An 18,217-nucleotide genomic window follows, 5' to 3' on the forward strand; every position below is an offset into this window, starting at 1 on the left:
ATCTGGGTTTAAAGAGGACACTGGTGTTTTTTCCAATGTCATCAAAGCCAATCTAGAGCAATGTATTTATGATCTGGTCAGAGCAGGCGATTAGTCATGGTGGAACTGACAGTTCCATGGAAGGAATGCTGTATTGAGATACTTGGAAGGCAGAAGGGGATGACCTCATTTTAACATCCATGCAGCCTATTCAAGTAAGTTCATTATACAGAGTTTTAAATATAGTTCAGCAACATTAATCACGCTCCAATACGCATCCTCGATGCTTCACGGATTACAATCACTTACTACATATCCACCTCTGGAATGTCATAGCAAAATTGAAGGCTCTTTTGTACACTACCAGATAAGCAGATCCTTTGCTGCACATGAATTTGAGTAACTGTAAACTGTAGTTGACTTTGTGGCTATGACGTTGGGAGTCGCTGCCTCTGTAATGTTCACATGAAATCCGGTACAGGCTGAAATATGTCTGTTTTGTTCTGCTGAGCAGCCTTCAGCTTTTTTATGACATGTTCCAGGGATGGATATATGACAATAACAGTAACCCCTAGAGTATCGAAGATATCCAAGATGAAAGAATTTGCCATATATAGAGTATACATTATTTTTTGTCTCTAAAGTGCGTCACATAGTGCAGTGACTATATATATAGTCAGGATGCACTGAACGATATCAAACAGATTACCTTGTTTCACTTCAAATTATAATGTATATATATGTCGCTGGTAAATGTATTTACCCAAGTCTTAAACTAACATACACTACCTATATCCTTTTTTTTAAATATCTTGTGATACATCCACTTTGAAACTCCAATTACAGTAATATTTTGTTAATAAAAGATACTAAAAAGGTTCATGTTGCAAAGGTAACTTTACTTAGCAAGAGAGACATTGAAGAAAAAAGAATCTTTTGAACTGTAGACATAAGCAAGTATGCTTACTTAGTAGTTTGATGTATAATAACACAAAAAAAGTCTTTTAATGTTCTGAAAATTGACATGTGTATGAAGAGTTTTAAGCATTATCAGTTATAGTCTGTGGCTTGAAGATTAAAATGTAGGTTTTAAATTGGTGAAGATAAATCCTCGAAATTCAAGTACTCTTCAGTTGTCCTAAAGAAACGTTAATGCATGACAATGATTGTACAGCAGTCTATCAGCAGCACTGACCTTTGAATTGACACTGAACTTATAACATTTAGTTCATGTATCATTTTGTAATTTAAACTCAAGACATTTAATTCGGCAGTACACCATTTTAATGTACATTTGTGATATACATAAGCAAGAATACAACACATTAACATACAACAACTGTATAAACCATGAACGACTAATACTGCAACATATACAAAGGGACTTGTATACTAAAAATGCCATTTGGTAGCACCAACAATAATGTAAAAGCTTCAGCAAAATACACGCCTAACAAACATTTAACAAGCATTAACAATATAGCATAATAAAACATACACCAGGTATCTATACAAAACAATATTGTGGAGAAACCAAATAAAACAGGCGTCATTTGATTTCTTGATCTTTGGAATTCCGACAAATGCTGCTTTAATATCAAAACATACTTCCCTTTAACGATAAGAAATTAATAACTGACTGTGCCATTTTCAAATGAAGAGACAAATGGAGAACTACTGGACAATTTAACGTAAACTATTGGTGCCAAAAAGGTCATGTACATGTACATTTGCAATTTATGATTCAAAACAGCCTAATAACGGCTTGACATATGGAATGGCGAGCCTGAAGCTACCATAGGAAAGTGGACTACAGGAAGCCAAAAACAACTGGATAGAGATATAGAACAGAATACTAATAGATCTAAGTATTGGCATCAAACTTCCTCTGGCGATGTGTGTCTTCATTATCACCTGGCCCGAAAGAATAGGAAACTACAGGCAACATCGACTCAAATAGTACTATTGAGAACAAGTCGGCTTGAAGGTGAAGAATGTTGCCATCTACAAGAGAGTAGTATCATTTATTATCTAGCACGGTTCAGACTGTTATTGTGCCATTACTGAAATATATATCAGAGGTATACAATACGATTAAAGAACAACGATCTATCTAAAATTACACGAACTAGTTTTACAAACAAAGTAGGATATTGCATTTGACCATACAACTGTTACATGAATGAAAATATGATTATACTGAGTCTGCTTTTAAAGGACGATTTCACTTTCTTCAGCATAAATGTTCCATATTGTATATTACAAATATTGTAATAAAAAGTGTTTAGTTAGATCGTATGACTAATTTAATGTGTTTATATCTAAATAAAGCAAAGAAGCTTCAAGAACGATAATTACCTATATAATAGTATGTATAATGTGTCGAGTATCCCCCTATAAGGTTCTTTGTTGAATCACAACTGTATGTGTATGTATGTACCAACAACAAAAAGTGAGGATATATCTGTACAAAACGAAATGCTAAGCAGATTTTCAAGTGCTAAACACCCATCACCCACCAAACGGACACATATGACAAATTACTCTAGCTAATTATATAATACTTATGATGTTTAAAGTGAATAGTTGGGCAAAGAAAACCAGTCTAAATGCGTTCATTGGCCTTCCAAAAGTTCTCACATATTAATACGACGGTCAAGTTCTGCTTAGTTTCCCAGTTCTGACCATTAAAGTAAAGAAAAGTTGAAAGCATCGAAAGCGAGGCTGTGTGGAAATGTAACCACGGACATAGTGAGCCGGGAGGACGTTTTAGAATTCCCATACTTTTAATTAATATCTTCGTACGCAGACAGATTTTGATGAGAGATTTTATTTTTCCATTTCATAAGAAATTATACTGGATACATTCACACCATTTTTACCGACTTTAGCCATTCTTGCCCGACTGTTCACTTTAAAGAAACATTCCAATATTTACAAGTATTGTTGCTTTCACCTACCGCAAAAATGGCGTTGGATGAACTATACATGATGTCCTTGATTTCTTAAAAATAATATGATATACCGGTGTCACAATTTGATTTTCACATCGATGAATCGAGTGTTTTTGTAATGTCTCCATAACTTTAACACAAGTTAATACAATGTAGGAGGAAGATGTACATTATATATGATATACTGTTAACTATTAGCTTCGGACACAATATTCTACGCTAAAGTACAATACAAAATCCTACCTATACTGTCCAGATTTTAGTAGGGACCTTCACCATCGTTACTTATTCACAACCAGTGGATACTCACCACGTACAACATCAGTATACAAATGGTTTCACAAAGTATTATGGGTTTTATGTAATTTCAAGAATCACGAAAGAAAACCTGGTGTACATCATGATCGATTGTCTGTTAACTCAAGTTCAAATACAGTACCGGTTTTATTAACATGCTTGTTGTATAATCTATTAGATGCACATGTTGCTATTCTGAGATGTAAATTTATACTGTAATATAGCTATATGGCAATGTCATGATTCTGACAGATAAATCCACGTCTAACTTGTTTCTTATAAATTTAGCGCTTACTCAGCTTCCGGATAGGATTTTAAAAGAAACTAATATTAATACAATAACTTTAATTTTACTTCCTTCCCAGGGCCGGTAAATAAAGGGGAAGCGCAAGTTACATGAATTATATAATTGTAATAATAGTGCAAGGTGTCAGAATCTCTTAAATGACTATAAATTCGTCAAAAACGAAATATGTAAATATTATAACTAGTTATTTTTAAATATGTTAAAATTACTATCTAAAATTAATATTCTACTGATAATTACACATAACATTCTTCTACATGTATAACAATCTATTGAAGGTGTCCAACAGTTGAATGTAATCCTAATATGTTTGCTAAATAAAGCTGTTTAATTATGGCTTTACTGTACTGGTGTAACAACATAAAAAGAATCCACAGCGTACGTAGCTGTTCAATTCAATACAACGAATACTACACACAAATAGAATGCCTCACACAATACTTAATGCTGTTCAGGAATTTTGACATCTATGTGACAAAACAACCAGTCACTTTTAAAAAATATGCCATAAAATTCGAATGATACAAATTATGATAAAATCAAATAACTGAAAATTATACTTGTATGCAAATAAAACCATTTGCATAAAATTAAACAATAAGTATACATGCTGTATAATTAAAATCAAATATTATATCTAATATCATGTAAAATAACGGGAAAAATCATGGAAAGAGCTACATATTCTGCTCATGTCCACAAATCTAACAAAGAACTAAACAAAATAAAACAATAACATCAATACACTACTCCCATTGTTTTCTCTCCCAATAGACACTCTCTTTGTTCCAATTTCATCCTACCGTTAAACTAAGTAGGTATCTCAGCGTTCTGACTTTCCTTTCTTTGCCTTTCTCAGATGTCTTCAATGCTCAGAATCTTGCGCATTCTCTGACACTTCACCAAATAGCACTATCAACTCCCCTTGACAAGTTGACATACCGGTACTTATAAGGGAAATAAAATGTAATTAACGGCCTGTCTTTCCTCATTATTTGACAATATACATGCCTCATCATGAGAAGTCTTCCCAGCAATCCCTTTCCCATTGTCCTACTTTTTCTTCCCCAGTCGCCTTTCACGCTTTCCCGTTGTGAATTCAGTACTTTCAAAACGTTTTGTGTAGTTTCCCTCGATGTATTACATGTACTAGTACATGTATTTTGTGTCTTTAATTTAGCATTACCTGCTGTCATACCATTAAAGATGCTCCACCGCCCACAAAGCATAAATGATACTCATCATTTGAACACTAATTGGTGTTTAATCATGTAAATATATATATGTCTAATTAACACAAAAAAATTGCATAAGATAATTTGTTTTGTCTTTGGTGCATGCGCGATCAGTACCTAATTTCAATAGGACATAGTGCCAAGGAATTTTTTCGGGATGCAATAAATTATTTTTAGTATTTTTATCTTGAAGTAAAATTAGAAGCTGAAATTTTTCAATGGTGGTAAAGGTGTAAATTAAGTAACTTTTGTAACTGTAGAAAAATACCAATTTGTCTGCTTTTGTTTTTTCTTGAGACAAAATACTATTTGTCAGCGGTGGAGCATCTTTAAATAAACTTTGTCATTTCTCCTCTTTCTCGAGTCTCATTTTGACACGCATAATATGCTCATTTTATGACAACACTACATAATCTGCATCGTATTGCTTTCTACTAAAAATTGAAATGTTACCACCATAAAAATTTACTACTTGGTATCAATAGGTCATTTGAAACGAAAATGGAAATGTTTGTAAGAGTACCAAATGTATGATGACATGATCTTTCGTTTTTCCCATGTGGATTATCCACTAATGCTTATGTTTTACTTAAAGTGAACGTACAACACCGTATGACAGTTCAACCACACAAATCCATGATGGCAAAGCAGTTTATGGTATATATATATATGTATATAGATGGAAGATCGGGTACTGGTTACCGTAATGTATTGCTAATGTAAGAAAATAAATACCTTGGTCTAGATATTATGTAGTTGGTCACAAATTTCAGACAGATAAATAAATCGTGTTACTAAGGTAAGGATTTCACCCCTTCCAAGTTATTGTTGTGTCAGGAAGTTCTAGTAGTATAGAATGTCGGGTAATTCCTAGTAAACCCTGAAGGGATTCCCCAGTACTTAGTAAAACGTGATTATCTCGTTCCTCCTCATTGTGTGTTTATACCAAACTAAATCATAAAGAGTTATTGTGTGTTATTTGTTCCGTCATCTCGATGTCGATTTTTACACCACCATTATTGGTTGCTTAGAAACACAAGTTGTTTTTATAGAATTTATCAATGGTCGAATGAGATCAACGATACAAAATATGCATTTGCTTTACCTATCTAGTATTTTTCCCTTTTTGTTGTCCTTGATTTCCGGCTTTTTGTAAGCGCTGGACCAATTGTTTACACGGAGGAGGAAGCGGAGAGCCATCCCTCAACTGAAGCACAGATTTTTGCATGAAATTGTATGTGTTGTGGAGAGTCTTCGGATATTGCATGTTAAACACCCAGTACGACGCGAACAGAGTTGCAAATGCTATGGTGAATTCTTCAAACTCCTGAACGATCTCTTCCTCAACAACCAATACAAACTCATCACTGTGAAACAGTGGACCCTTGGACACAAGTATGGGCACGATTTTCCCTTTGGGATCCACACTATCCTCTTCCCCGATCTCGCGAACCATTTCGACAAGGTTCTCCTTGAGGAGAAGCGGCACCAGACACAGAGCGGTGACCATGTCCCAGTATTGTTTTAGTGCTGCATTCTGTTGTTTGATTGTCTCCGCCTGACGGAGAATTGGGTTAGAGCCAGACACGTGCTTGGCGATATCTATTATTGCATTAGCGTACTTGACACAGTACTCCTGTATGGTATGATCGATGTCTATGTTGGTAACTCGCTGGAACTCGGCTAACATCTGACGCCCCTGAAACAGTTGCGGATAAGTCTCTTTCAGCGTTGCCACCGTTGGCATCTCCATAGTAATGAATGTCCTTCGAATATCAAACGTCTCCTCCATATACAGCTGAATTTCTTCTGGACTTTTTTCTTCGCCAGAAGAACTGGATTCCTCAGATGAAACTTTGGCTTTCTTTTCCGGAGATATTTCAATGTTCACAGCTTCCTTCACGGTGCGTTCTAGCGCGGTCGTCGACGGACCGGGCACAACTTCAGCAGTCATCATGGCGGTCTTTCGCTTTGCTCTCTGGGACATGACCTTGACAAGGCCTGAAGTACTACAGTCACGTCATATGACCATCTGCAAAATCAACAAAATATTATCTAACTGTTTTATAACTCAAAACATGTTATAATGATTCATTTCGTAACGACATATATTTTCAATCGCTGTTGCTTTGTACAGATTTCTCATTTGAAAAAATAGAACAAGGTGATTTCATTTAAGAATAATGTATTGTATTATCTAAAATTATGAATTTATAAGAACAGGATATACGAAGAGATATTCCATGGCTATCTACTAGTTTGCCATGTTTGGTATTTGCTCAACATCTTGGCCTAATGATTTATGTAGGAACGTTTTAGAACATGTAATATAATTGTGAATTTTATATGAGAACGTATATTATTATTACAAACATGTAATAGAATCGACATTACAATGTTTATTCTACAGTAAAAATAATTTGGTTTCAAGCATAACGCTTACCAACTATAGGTTCATAACCTGCTTGCTAATTAAGTTGTTATACGACAAGTAAAATGTAAGTAAAATCGCAGTAAACATTTGTCAGATAATAGCGAGAGTTGATGGTATTAAGTCCATACGAAAGAGAGCATGAACTCCCACTCAATTAGAAGATATCTGTATAGTTATGTCTGTCTGAAGTTTAAACGAACACACCACCTGTTGAATCGGTGAAGAGCGCTGTACATGAACAGTTTTATAAAAACAACAATATAAACACTGAGTATGATTCGAGACATACTAAGACACAAATGGAATGTACATTACATAATAAGCGCACAACGTTTTAATGTAGTTCTATGTGAATGAAGTGGTTAAAATTGATATGCTACACTGAGTTTGAAAACAAGTCTTTGCCTGGTTTGAATAAAGGCGTGGTACATCATACATGTGTAGGCCTACTATCCCGTGTTGGCAGCCAAATGTTAGGTAATGTACTGAAACATGCATACTCAAAATCCAGTGGTTACTATCACTGTCGTTATATACACCCATGGACCATGTCATAGTAAACCTGAAGGATCTGTGTGATCACTGTATGGCTTAGAGCCTTTGAGTGGTCAGGTTTTCTCTCCTGAAATGCCCCGAGTTTTACTATGACATAGTCCACTCCAGGGGTGGATATTTTATACCCTTGATATTCCAGGGGCTACTATTAGTCACTGACAGTAACCCCTAGATAATCAAGTATTTAAAACATAAATACAGAAGTCTGGGTGTAAACTTTTAAAACATTATAGTTTCCATGTACATAGTAATATAAATCATCTTGGAAGTTTTTTGTACAATAACAAACAAGCAAAACTGGGTAAACAATTGACATGTTAAAAAAACAACTGTAAAAATCATTCTAATACACTAACAAAACTGTATAATGTCTGATAGACATTAATAATTACAACACATAGTTTTTGCCTGTAAAAGTTATTGTTTTTATGCTTTATGTATGTGTTAATGAAAACATCTGCAGAAGTCACTTTACGATTACTAATAACATTATAAAGATGTGAAATGAAATCGTACACCACAACTTGGATTCATGATCTGACCATATGTACTCATTTCACTGCACTGTAGGCGTCAATACAATTACTTTGGCAGTACTGCCAAATCTTATTTTGAGTCTTATTTTTTGTACAAAATTAAAACTTACGCATTGCAAGTATTGTAATTCTCCAAATGTTGATATTTTTGGTGTTGAAAAACATATTAAAAGCTCTAAATTGATTCGTTAGTATGAAAATAACTGCACATACAACTCAAATCATTTCTAACCACCTCTCTGCCAATATCTAAACAACTGTCACAGGTGTACCAGCACTCTCCCAATGTCATTCGCCAGCATTTGTTTAGAAACATAAATCACGTTTGCAAATACATGTATGTCCCTCTCCATGGTTGATTCATATCAAGGCATTCCTTCGATCTATACATAATGGCGAATGAGAATTGTGCCAAGTATCGCATCATATCGAGATGTCATATTAAGCTACTGAGTAGATATGACATCATGGTTAGTAACTAGATATGACATCATTGTATGATATGACAAGCAGGTTTTAAAATGTTCAATCATTCAGCATCCCAAATAAATGTACAATTAAAACAGATTACGCAAGAAGAGTGAACGTGTTTTGAGCTCGACTTCCCAATTACCAATACCTATAAACAGGGTATATAATACAAAGACATCTGACCTGGATATACTTACTGTCACTGAGCAGTATCGGCGTATAACGTCCAGATCTATCTGGTTATATAGCAGACTTCACATTGTGTTTACACTAGTGATGCCCCCTGTACAATATCATGTATCCAACTGCGTAGTAGAATAGCATTAAATGTTTTACATTTTCATTACGTTGTCGTTTCGCTTTGAAAGCCATTAGCAACAGAATATCACATGTATATTGGTACATTAATGATACAAAGCACAGGCATAGAATGGACAGGTCTTTAACACTCACATAGGTGTTAGTATATGTAACTGATGTTCTTGCTTAAAAACGATTAAAAGACTATCATCATTAGAAATCATTGCATCATCTTACATATATAAAAATCATATCCTCTATAGAAACACAGATTAGATATAAATATCAGCGTATCCAATGTGTCTGTTCATAGTACATGTAATTGTTCATATGTTGGTATAGATCGCTACACACTGGAGTACTCGATGCATTCACTGCACTGGTTTCATCGATTAATTGACACTTCTTAAGCAAGGGAAGACAACTAAGAACTCTAAGTGGCAGACTTTTAAATGCTGGGACCGGGATGCTTCTAGAGGAGTAGGAAATCGATAAAATGGTTATTCCAAGCAGCTGTGGTATGTATGAGCTGTTTTATAGTGGTATTCTGGACAGTGTGTCGTGTGTGTAGCTGAACTACTGGTCAGTCCATATCTCCTAAGAGCTCCGTAAGTGAGCTTCGCTCTTGAGAACATAAAAAATCTTGTCGGGAGTACATTATGTACTTTACTTAACGACAAAATACCATAGATTTGTAGTTACCTACAGTTGATGAACTAAATGATAAGGGGTCTGTATTTAAACATTTACAGGAACTGATGTACTTATAGGTGGCTATAGCAATGTCTGTTCTGGTGCAAGTCCGTTATGCATTATATTGTATATGCAACTGTGAGCAATAAGCATGAAGCTCATTTATTGTTTTCAGTCAGCCCTTATGTACACTTTCTGGTAGTTCATATACTATTGGATCTAAGTAGACCCACATGGTATACATGTATTCTTTTTGTTTGTTTGATTAATTAACGTTCTATTAACAGCTATGGTCATGTAAGGACGGCCTCCCATGTATGCAGTGTGTTGAAATTGGAAGACTGCGGTCTATTCATGTTATGTCTTCTTGTATAGTAGAACCGTTGCCCTTTTTATAGTGTTATATCACTGAAGCATGCCGCCGAAGACACCAAGCAACACACCCCACCCGGTCACATTATACTGACAACGGGTGAACCAGTCGTCCACATTTATTGTATGCTCTTTCCGTCTATCTGACTTCTAAGGTCCTCGGTCTACATATATACATCCAAATTCATTTTTACTGCATAGTATAATAACTCGAGAATAAAATATGTTTTTTGTGGGGGAGGAAGGGTTGGTACTGTAAATCACTTATGAGTACTTAATTTTGCGAGCTTAGTTTTAAGACTTATTTGCGAATACATAATTTCTCAATTTCAAACCTCGAAGTATATTCCTTTTGTGTGTTGTAATATTGGAATTCTTGTCCTGTTTATTTGTGTTAACATTAGGAGGATGACCTAAAATCACAAATGTATTTGTCTTGGAGAGAGTCTGTCTATACTATGTTTTCATCTCCATCTTAAGACAAAGTTACTACGAATACGTAAAATTAAACAATACTTTATTCATTGAAAGTAGGTGCGTACAATTACAATACAGTAATTCAGTGAATATTTCCATTTCTGTAGCGGTCGTTTGTCACGACTTTTTTGGCAGACTGCTAAAGAATACTGATCAGGGTATATTACTTTCCAGTACTGATCACGGTAATTACGATTACTACACGTGATGTATGAACATTCATTACAAATATACAGTATAACGGTTTATTTTATCCAGTGTCTAATTTCTGCTATGTTCGCTATAACATACGATAGCTTGGCGAAATATTAACGGGCGGATATAATTAGCTGAGGTCCCATAATGGGTGTACGTAATTAATCTATCCTTGTACAGGCTGACAACTTATAACATTTGTGTAAATGTCATACAACGAAACATAAACAGAATATCGGTAAGGTGACTAAGGTCCTAGATAAATGTCCATCTCATTACACACAGGTATGGTGAGAAATATAATAGGCCTTTAAGTTCAGGTTCTCATTATACGTGAATAGCACAGTTATACAAATAGACACATTAAGGACTGTATTTATACATACACGCATGTATATACATATATATTAGGTTTGGGGTATCAAATGTCATATAATTTTATATAAAAACTCCTATAGCTAGCAGTCTCATAAATGATGCCAAGAACTTGTCTTTGTGTTGGACTATATCAACTAATGCCACATCCAGAGTAGCATCATTGACCAGACTCCACTCTCAATAAAAACCTACCATAATTACATAATGATTATACAATGTATGATTAGGAATACAAGGTAGAGTAATTACGATGTTAGCATAGATGTATTGAACTCTTTGGAGCGATAAGGAAAAAATACCACACAGGGCTTTGTTCTGGACCTGGTATACTTTGTTGATGGGGATCGACGCAGTCCAGAAGCGCTACATTTTCCCCCGTTACCAAAGACTTTAGCTACAATATTGTAGCTCAAAAGACTTTTAGATAGAAAATGGTGTCGTCGAAAAGGTATAGTAGGTCGGGTACGTATATTCGTTCTACATAGACTTCGCCTCCCAAGAAACAATCTACAATACGTTTTCGTGTATTGTGATTATCTAACTTGGAACTAGATATCAAATTTAACAAGAGCTGGACGATACACAGCCAGACCTGATTTCGAGCCCGGGACCTAACATTCGTCTAATGCTCTCTACTGAGCTATTTGGTTCCGGAACCGCTACAGCTCTGTGGTATTATATGTGTGATGACAGTTGAGACCTTCGTAAGTCTGTATCATGAATATTCAAAAGACATGTCATATAATTAGTAATTATTCCGTGTACTTTTCAAACATCAACCCCGAAATATGTCATAGCGAAAACTGAAGGCAGTTTAGGAGAAAAAGACTGACCCATCACAGGCCAGACTTCCTTCAGAGTTTCACAGAGAGTGACGCCCAACATCAGAGTTTCACAGAGAGTGACGCTCAACTTAAGAGTTTCACAGAGAGTGACGCCCAACTTTAGAGTTTCACAGAGAGTGACGCCCAACTTTAGAGTTTCACAGAGAGTGACGCTCAACTTTAGAGTTTCACAGAGAGTGACGCTCAACTTTAGAGTTTCACAGAGAGCGACGCTCAACTTTAGAGTTTCACAGAGAGTGACGCTCAACTTTAGAGTTTATACAGGTTTTACTGTATGTACGAAACTTACCCTATGTATTAATTTAAACCTTACTCGTCATATTATACCTCCTTTTATCATAAGGTATGGTATATGTGAGCTATGGTTTGACATTCAGTCACAATTTTATCAAAACCATCGTCACCCAACAGTATGAATATTTAAATAGTCGTTTGGACATGCTTTGTTTACAAAATAAACTAGATCCAAAGCTTTATAATTTTACTTACCAGATCTTTACATGTTGTGTATTCTGCATTTACATATTACATTTATCTTGCACTTGCAGGTAGGTGTAATGATTGTGTACACAATTTCTCGGAGAAAATGATGTGAATTAGTTTGTGCTCATTCTAAAATAATCAATCAGTTCTCAATGGACTAGCCTACCTGCAAGGGAGCGACTTATTTTAACTTACATGCAATAGTATATTCGTGATATATTTATAACTAAATGGCGCCTTGTGGTTGAAGTACACTAACTACAAAACGTAATATACTATCTTCTTAATGAGAGTTTTATAGTAATTGATAACTTACTTGTCTACTAACATTCTGTTTCATCAAACTTAATACTTATTGTTATTATCTAAGTGTTTCTTGTATCCTACAATTGTTGTAATGACGGTACATAACTTTAATTCTGAGACGTACCCAAGGTTATTTATTCTTGTTCTTGTTATAACATGTACAAGCTATTGACTTTTATCTACATTTATAATCTTCACCTATTTGTTAGAGCACTGTATTCTTTATATCCCCAATTCTCTTTATTTAAAACACAGCTCTTAAAAATCTGTTTATTACCTCTACATATCATATATCACTTAATTTGGCGAGCTTACACAATGTATTAGAGGTATTTTAGAGCAATTCTAATATCATTCCAATCAGTGTTCATCTGCAGATGAAATTATGCATTATCAACGCTTACTATGTATATTTAGTTAAGATTTTACATCTGCTATTATGTGTTTATAGCTGATGAGCTCTATACAGCTTATGAAGTATCATTATGAAATTGAATAGTATGAATTAATGCTGTTTTTGCTCTCTTTTGTTTTTCTCTCTCAAACTTTTCTGTTTAGTTCTGTTATATTCTTTTCTCTAATTGTTGAAAAAGCTTATATCTCAGTATTTATCGTCTTTGTTACGCACATTTATCTGTGATTTGTCTACGAGTATAAACATTCACCTGTACAGTTATACTAGCTTTTATATATATATATATACTATATAACAATATATATGTATATATATGGGGAGAAAAAACTGTTTTTAAATAGTTGGTTTTTTTTATTATCATGGGGAGAAAAAACTGTTTTATGAGAGTTGTGTTTTTTATGTATATGGGGAGAAAAAATCTGTTTTTATATTGTGTTTCTTTTTATGTTATAGACAAGCCCATCACATGTACAGTGTTCTTTTTATTTATATATATATAAAAATAGTATATATATAAATATAGTATATATATACACCTGTAATAACCGTAGAAACATTTATTCTGAACATACAGATGGCAACCTCTGCCATTTTTCACGATCGCAGTAGACCAATTCTGTATGTGCTTAGGTTTTTGTAGATATAGCGGCTTTAGATTAATTATATAACAAGGGAGAATACCTATTGATTATTTTACAAAAGGCTACAGTAATTTTACAGAATGGTTTGAGTACGATTTCGGAAACCATAGAAAACCAAATGAATAAATTATCTTATCAAAGCTAACTAAATACTAAATTCCTATTTCGGTTTAAGAAATAACTGATATACAGAATAAACCGATGTAAATTGGAGTCAATATTCTAAACTTTACAAATATTATACATATAGTATCTCAAAACTTAGATCGGACCAATTGGTCCTATTCTCAAAACATGATGATATATTTATCATGTTACCTTAAGGTATTGAAGCGAGGATCTCAATATACCTATGCTTGTACAGTCAAAACCTACACATTAAAAGAATGTTTTACTCTAAGTGTTGTATAATCTTGTCCAATATTATATCAGGTTTTCTCCTCCTTTCTTGCTCTTGAGGCAAGCCCTATAGAAAGATAGAAAAAGGGAAGAGGTGCCAATTATCAATGTACTAGGTATGTTTCAAGATGTTTGATATAGAACATCAACCAAAAAGCAAAAACTAGAGACTTTATGTGAACTGAATGAATCTATAACTAAATTTAAAACACTGAAAAAAGTTACAGTTGGTTGTGAAGGCTGTACTGCCAATATGTTAATAACCATGAGCTATCAATAAATTCAAAATAACACCCCTTTGAGAAGCGGCGTTCCACATAAAGCAACGTTTTGTACTAAATGCTTTGTCAACAATAAACCGATGGTTTGTTTTTCAATTTCCAAGCGTTTGAGTTTGCTCACAATATACAGATTACCTGCCGGTTCCACATGATACAAAAATGATGTTCTTTTAATCAAAGAAATATTGGTTATTATTCAAATTGCGAAGGAAAATATTCTGCCTTTGATAGAACCTTAACAAAAAGTACAATTTGGTAATAATTGGCTAGTCCTCTATGACACTGCAAGGTATTATGCTTAAGAAACATTTTACCAAGGTAAACTAAAAAAAAAACAAGTCTGTCATTAAATCAGGATATTACGGACTAATTACTTGGTATTAAATTACGCAATGCATGATTGAAGATATAATATTAGCAATATCCCGATCTCAGGGGGGGTGGGGGGGGGGGGGGGTGGGGGGGTTGGGGGGGGGGGGTAGCAATCTTATAAACAATATATTGTCCTGAATATCGCAAACTAACAATCCGTATTACTCCAGTGACGATACTATATGTAAACAGAGTGATTCTAGAAACAATAACGTACATTCACTATTCAAAGAGGTGATAATAGTTTTCGTTGATGTCCTGTTGTTAACAAGTGCATGATATGTACCTCAATATTAAGATTTGATCTTAAATTGCATTAATAATGTTATATGTGCCAAATATAAATATTCGGATATTATAAATAACCAAGAAAAAATTTCTACGCCATATCCTGTATAAAACTTAAAACTACAGTAAATGTTCGTTACTGTAATAAAAGTTTAAATGTATAAAACTGGGACGCCTATACCGGAGGTCGTGAAGGAACAGTGGTCGTGATTTAGGAATTGCATGTCCCGAAACATATTATTTCCACATAAACAAAAAACGTCATCATGAAGTATGCGTTAACAGCTCCAGACATTCGAAAAACTGGACGCACAGTAGTATATGCACACAATCACTACTACTGTGTTCCGACATGACTACTGATTGGGTCACCAGTATGTATTTCAATATTAACAGGCATAGGATAAAACTAATATACAATATTATAAAAGTTAGATATTTTATTCTTTAGTTGCAAATTAAAATCACGGTTGAATATGTGAAAAAAATGTATTACAATCTGATTTGCAGTTTAACCTAAAAACGTTTAGATAAAATGTTAAACCTCTTTTCTTAAAAAAGTTTTATCATGATAAGTTTAGATCGATTTCCGGTCTTATCGAAAAGGTGTCCATCTTTCTATTTATATATACCACTGGGTCTGGCTTTGTCATAATAACCCAATGTTGTTGAGCTATTTTACACAGAATGTTTATAAGCCTACGTTTATTACGGTTTATAGGAACGTCTTGGTTTTCTTTATATGAATTAATAAAATCACATTTTTTTTATTAAATACATGTTATTGTTTCATACAATGAAGTATGACATTTTAAATATATATCTACACAACAGATTTAAGTGTATTATTGTCAAAATCAGAAATAAAATGTGAAGAAAAAACGATGTTGTTTGAGTGACTGTTACAACCCATAATGACAACAATGTACTACTCAAGTGTGAACCTAGCCTCAACCTCATTGTAATTAGGTCATCTGTAACGAAGGGTCAGGAAGACCAATTGTTTTTAAACAACTTCTTGTCAATAACTAAGAGGCCTAGAGATTGATATTGAGCTTGTGACATGCTGGAATAAAGGGCTACCAACTTGTTCCAATGAATTTCCTTGACCTTCATTCCATATCGGGGGTCAAAAAGGCTAAAATCTTTAAACAACTTCTTGTGAATAACTTAAGACAGGATATTGGGCATGTGACATGCTAGCATGAAGAGTTACCAAGTTTGTTCAAATGAATGCCCTTGACCACCATTCAAGGTAACATGGGTAAAAAGGGCTAAAACCTTTTGAATAACTTCTTATGGATAATTATGAGGCCTATTGGGCCTGTGACATATTGGCATGAAGTGCTACGAATTTTGTTGAATTGAATGTCCTTGACCTTCATTCAAGGTCACAGTGGTCAAAATGGTTAAATATTCAAACAACTTCTTTTGAATAAGTATGAGGCCTAATGACCAGACCTGATATTAGGCCCGTGGCATGCTGGCATGAAGTGCTACCAAGTTCAAATGAATGACCTTGTTTTGCTTTGAATGTCACATGGGTCAAAATAGCTAAACTATTTAAACGACCTCTTTTGAACAACTAAGAGGTCTAGAGACCTGATATTGGGCCTGTGACATGCTGGAATTAATGGCAACTAATTTTGTTGAAAAATGGCCTTGACCTTATCATCAGATGATGGACTGTTCTAATCGCCTTTCGTCCGTGATCCATCCTTCCGTTCGATTTGTTACTGCTATTTCTCAGGAAGTGCTTAAGTTTTTTTCAAATTTCATTTGTAGGTTCCCCTAGGGCCTTAGTTGCGCACATCGCATTTTGGGACCGATTAAGATGGCCGTCAAGCAGCCATCTTGGATCTTGATTGTTAAAAGTTTGTTACCGCTATTTCTCAGAAAGTACTGAAGGGATCTGTCTCATATTTAATATATAGGTTTCTCTAGGGCCCTAGTTGTGCATACCGCGTTTTGGGAACGATCGGTGAACAAGATGACCAACCGGCTGCCATCTTGGATTTTGGTATTTGAAGTTTGTTTACGCTATTTTTCGGAAAGTACTGAAGGGATCTGTCTCAAATTTCATATGTAGGTTCCCCTAGGCAACTAGGTTGCTCATTTTTGGATTGATCGATCTTAGATATGGCCGTCCGACTGGCCTCCTTCTTGGATTTTGATGATCAAAGTTTGAAAAGCAAAGGCAAGATCCCGCTTTCAATTGTCAGACAAACATATATATCATTCTTAGGTGGGCGCCAAGATCCTTTTGGGATCTCTTGTAATATAGAGTGGAATATTTTTTTCTTTACTTACTTTTAAAAGCGGCCAAATAAATCCTTTACGTGCTCACGTAAATATCTTGTTTATGACCAGAAATATTTTTATGTAGGATAAAAAATATTTATTTTCTTAACATGTTTATGTAAACCGTTTTGTGAAGAATGAGATTTGTTTTATTGTGCACGGACAGTCCGTAGAGTAAAAATACACGCGTATGTTTACGTAGTGTGGACACTCTTTTCTTCTACATGAGCACATAATGCGTTTTAGATGAGCATGTAAGTTTTACTTGAGTACGTCTTTATTTTACCGATGCGGGATCTGAACATAGATCCTTTTTACATTGACATATTAAGTAATGGATGAAAGTGACATTACTTGAACCTTGAACTTTTATTTTATGTCAGTAATTGCAGATGAACTCCTGCTTTTCCCAACGCTTTTACAGCCTGTTTTTACAAACGTTTATTATTGGTGCTAAAACCACAAACGACAGGTCGAAAAAAAACCCGGCATGGATATGTCAAAACACGACGTGAAAAGGATATGAATCTTGTAATGATGATGACTACTAGTCTGTGTTACATTTCTGATCACATCATGATACGGGATGTATTCACACTTTCTTTGTATCCAAAATTCAGTGATTTTGAACGATAAAATGATACAGGCAGATACGTACAATGTCAGCAGCGATTAATCTTAACCTATTTTTGTATCTTTGTAT

General features: G+C 34.6%; 2 protein-coding genes across 3 annotated transcripts in view; one reads left to right on the plus strand and one right to left on the minus strand.

Annotated features, from left to right (window-relative positions):
* Window positions 1-1,240: 1,240 nt before the first annotated feature.
* Window positions 1,241-18,217, minus strand: part of LOC138336073 (sterile alpha motif domain-containing protein 3-like) — a 49,200-nt gene continuing 32,223 nt past the window's right edge. Inside the window, exons 1-2 of one of the 2 annotated variants that reach the window (XM_069285361.1) lie at window positions 8,966-9,147; window positions 1,241-6,804 (exon numbers count right to left, since the gene is read on the minus strand). In XM_069285361.1, coding sequence (XP_069141462.1) covers window positions 5,878-6,759 — 882 coding nt within the window. In that variant the 5' untranslated portion in view covers window positions 6,760-6,804; window positions 8,966-9,147 and the 3' untranslated portion in view covers window positions 1,241-5,877. Of the gene's footprint in view, window positions 6,805-8,965; window positions 9,148-18,217 lie in introns of those variants that run through there. The other variant, XM_069285360.1, reaches the window with a different exon arrangement.
* LOC138336071 (uncharacterized) overlaps window positions 9,470-18,217 on the plus strand; it is a 70,181-nt gene continuing 61,433 nt past the window's right edge. The window contains exon 1 of the mRNA XM_069285357.1: window positions 9,470-9,586. The gene's annotated coding sequence lies outside the window, so the exon portion shown is untranslated. The remainder of the gene's footprint in view (window positions 9,587-18,217) is intronic.

This window comes from Argopecten irradians, chromosome 12 (assembly GCF_041381155.1).
Source record: "Argopecten irradians isolate NY chromosome 12, Ai_NY, whole genome shotgun sequence".
Classification (NCBI taxonomy): Eukaryota; Metazoa; Mollusca; class Bivalvia; order Pectinida; family Pectinidae; genus Argopecten; species Argopecten irradians.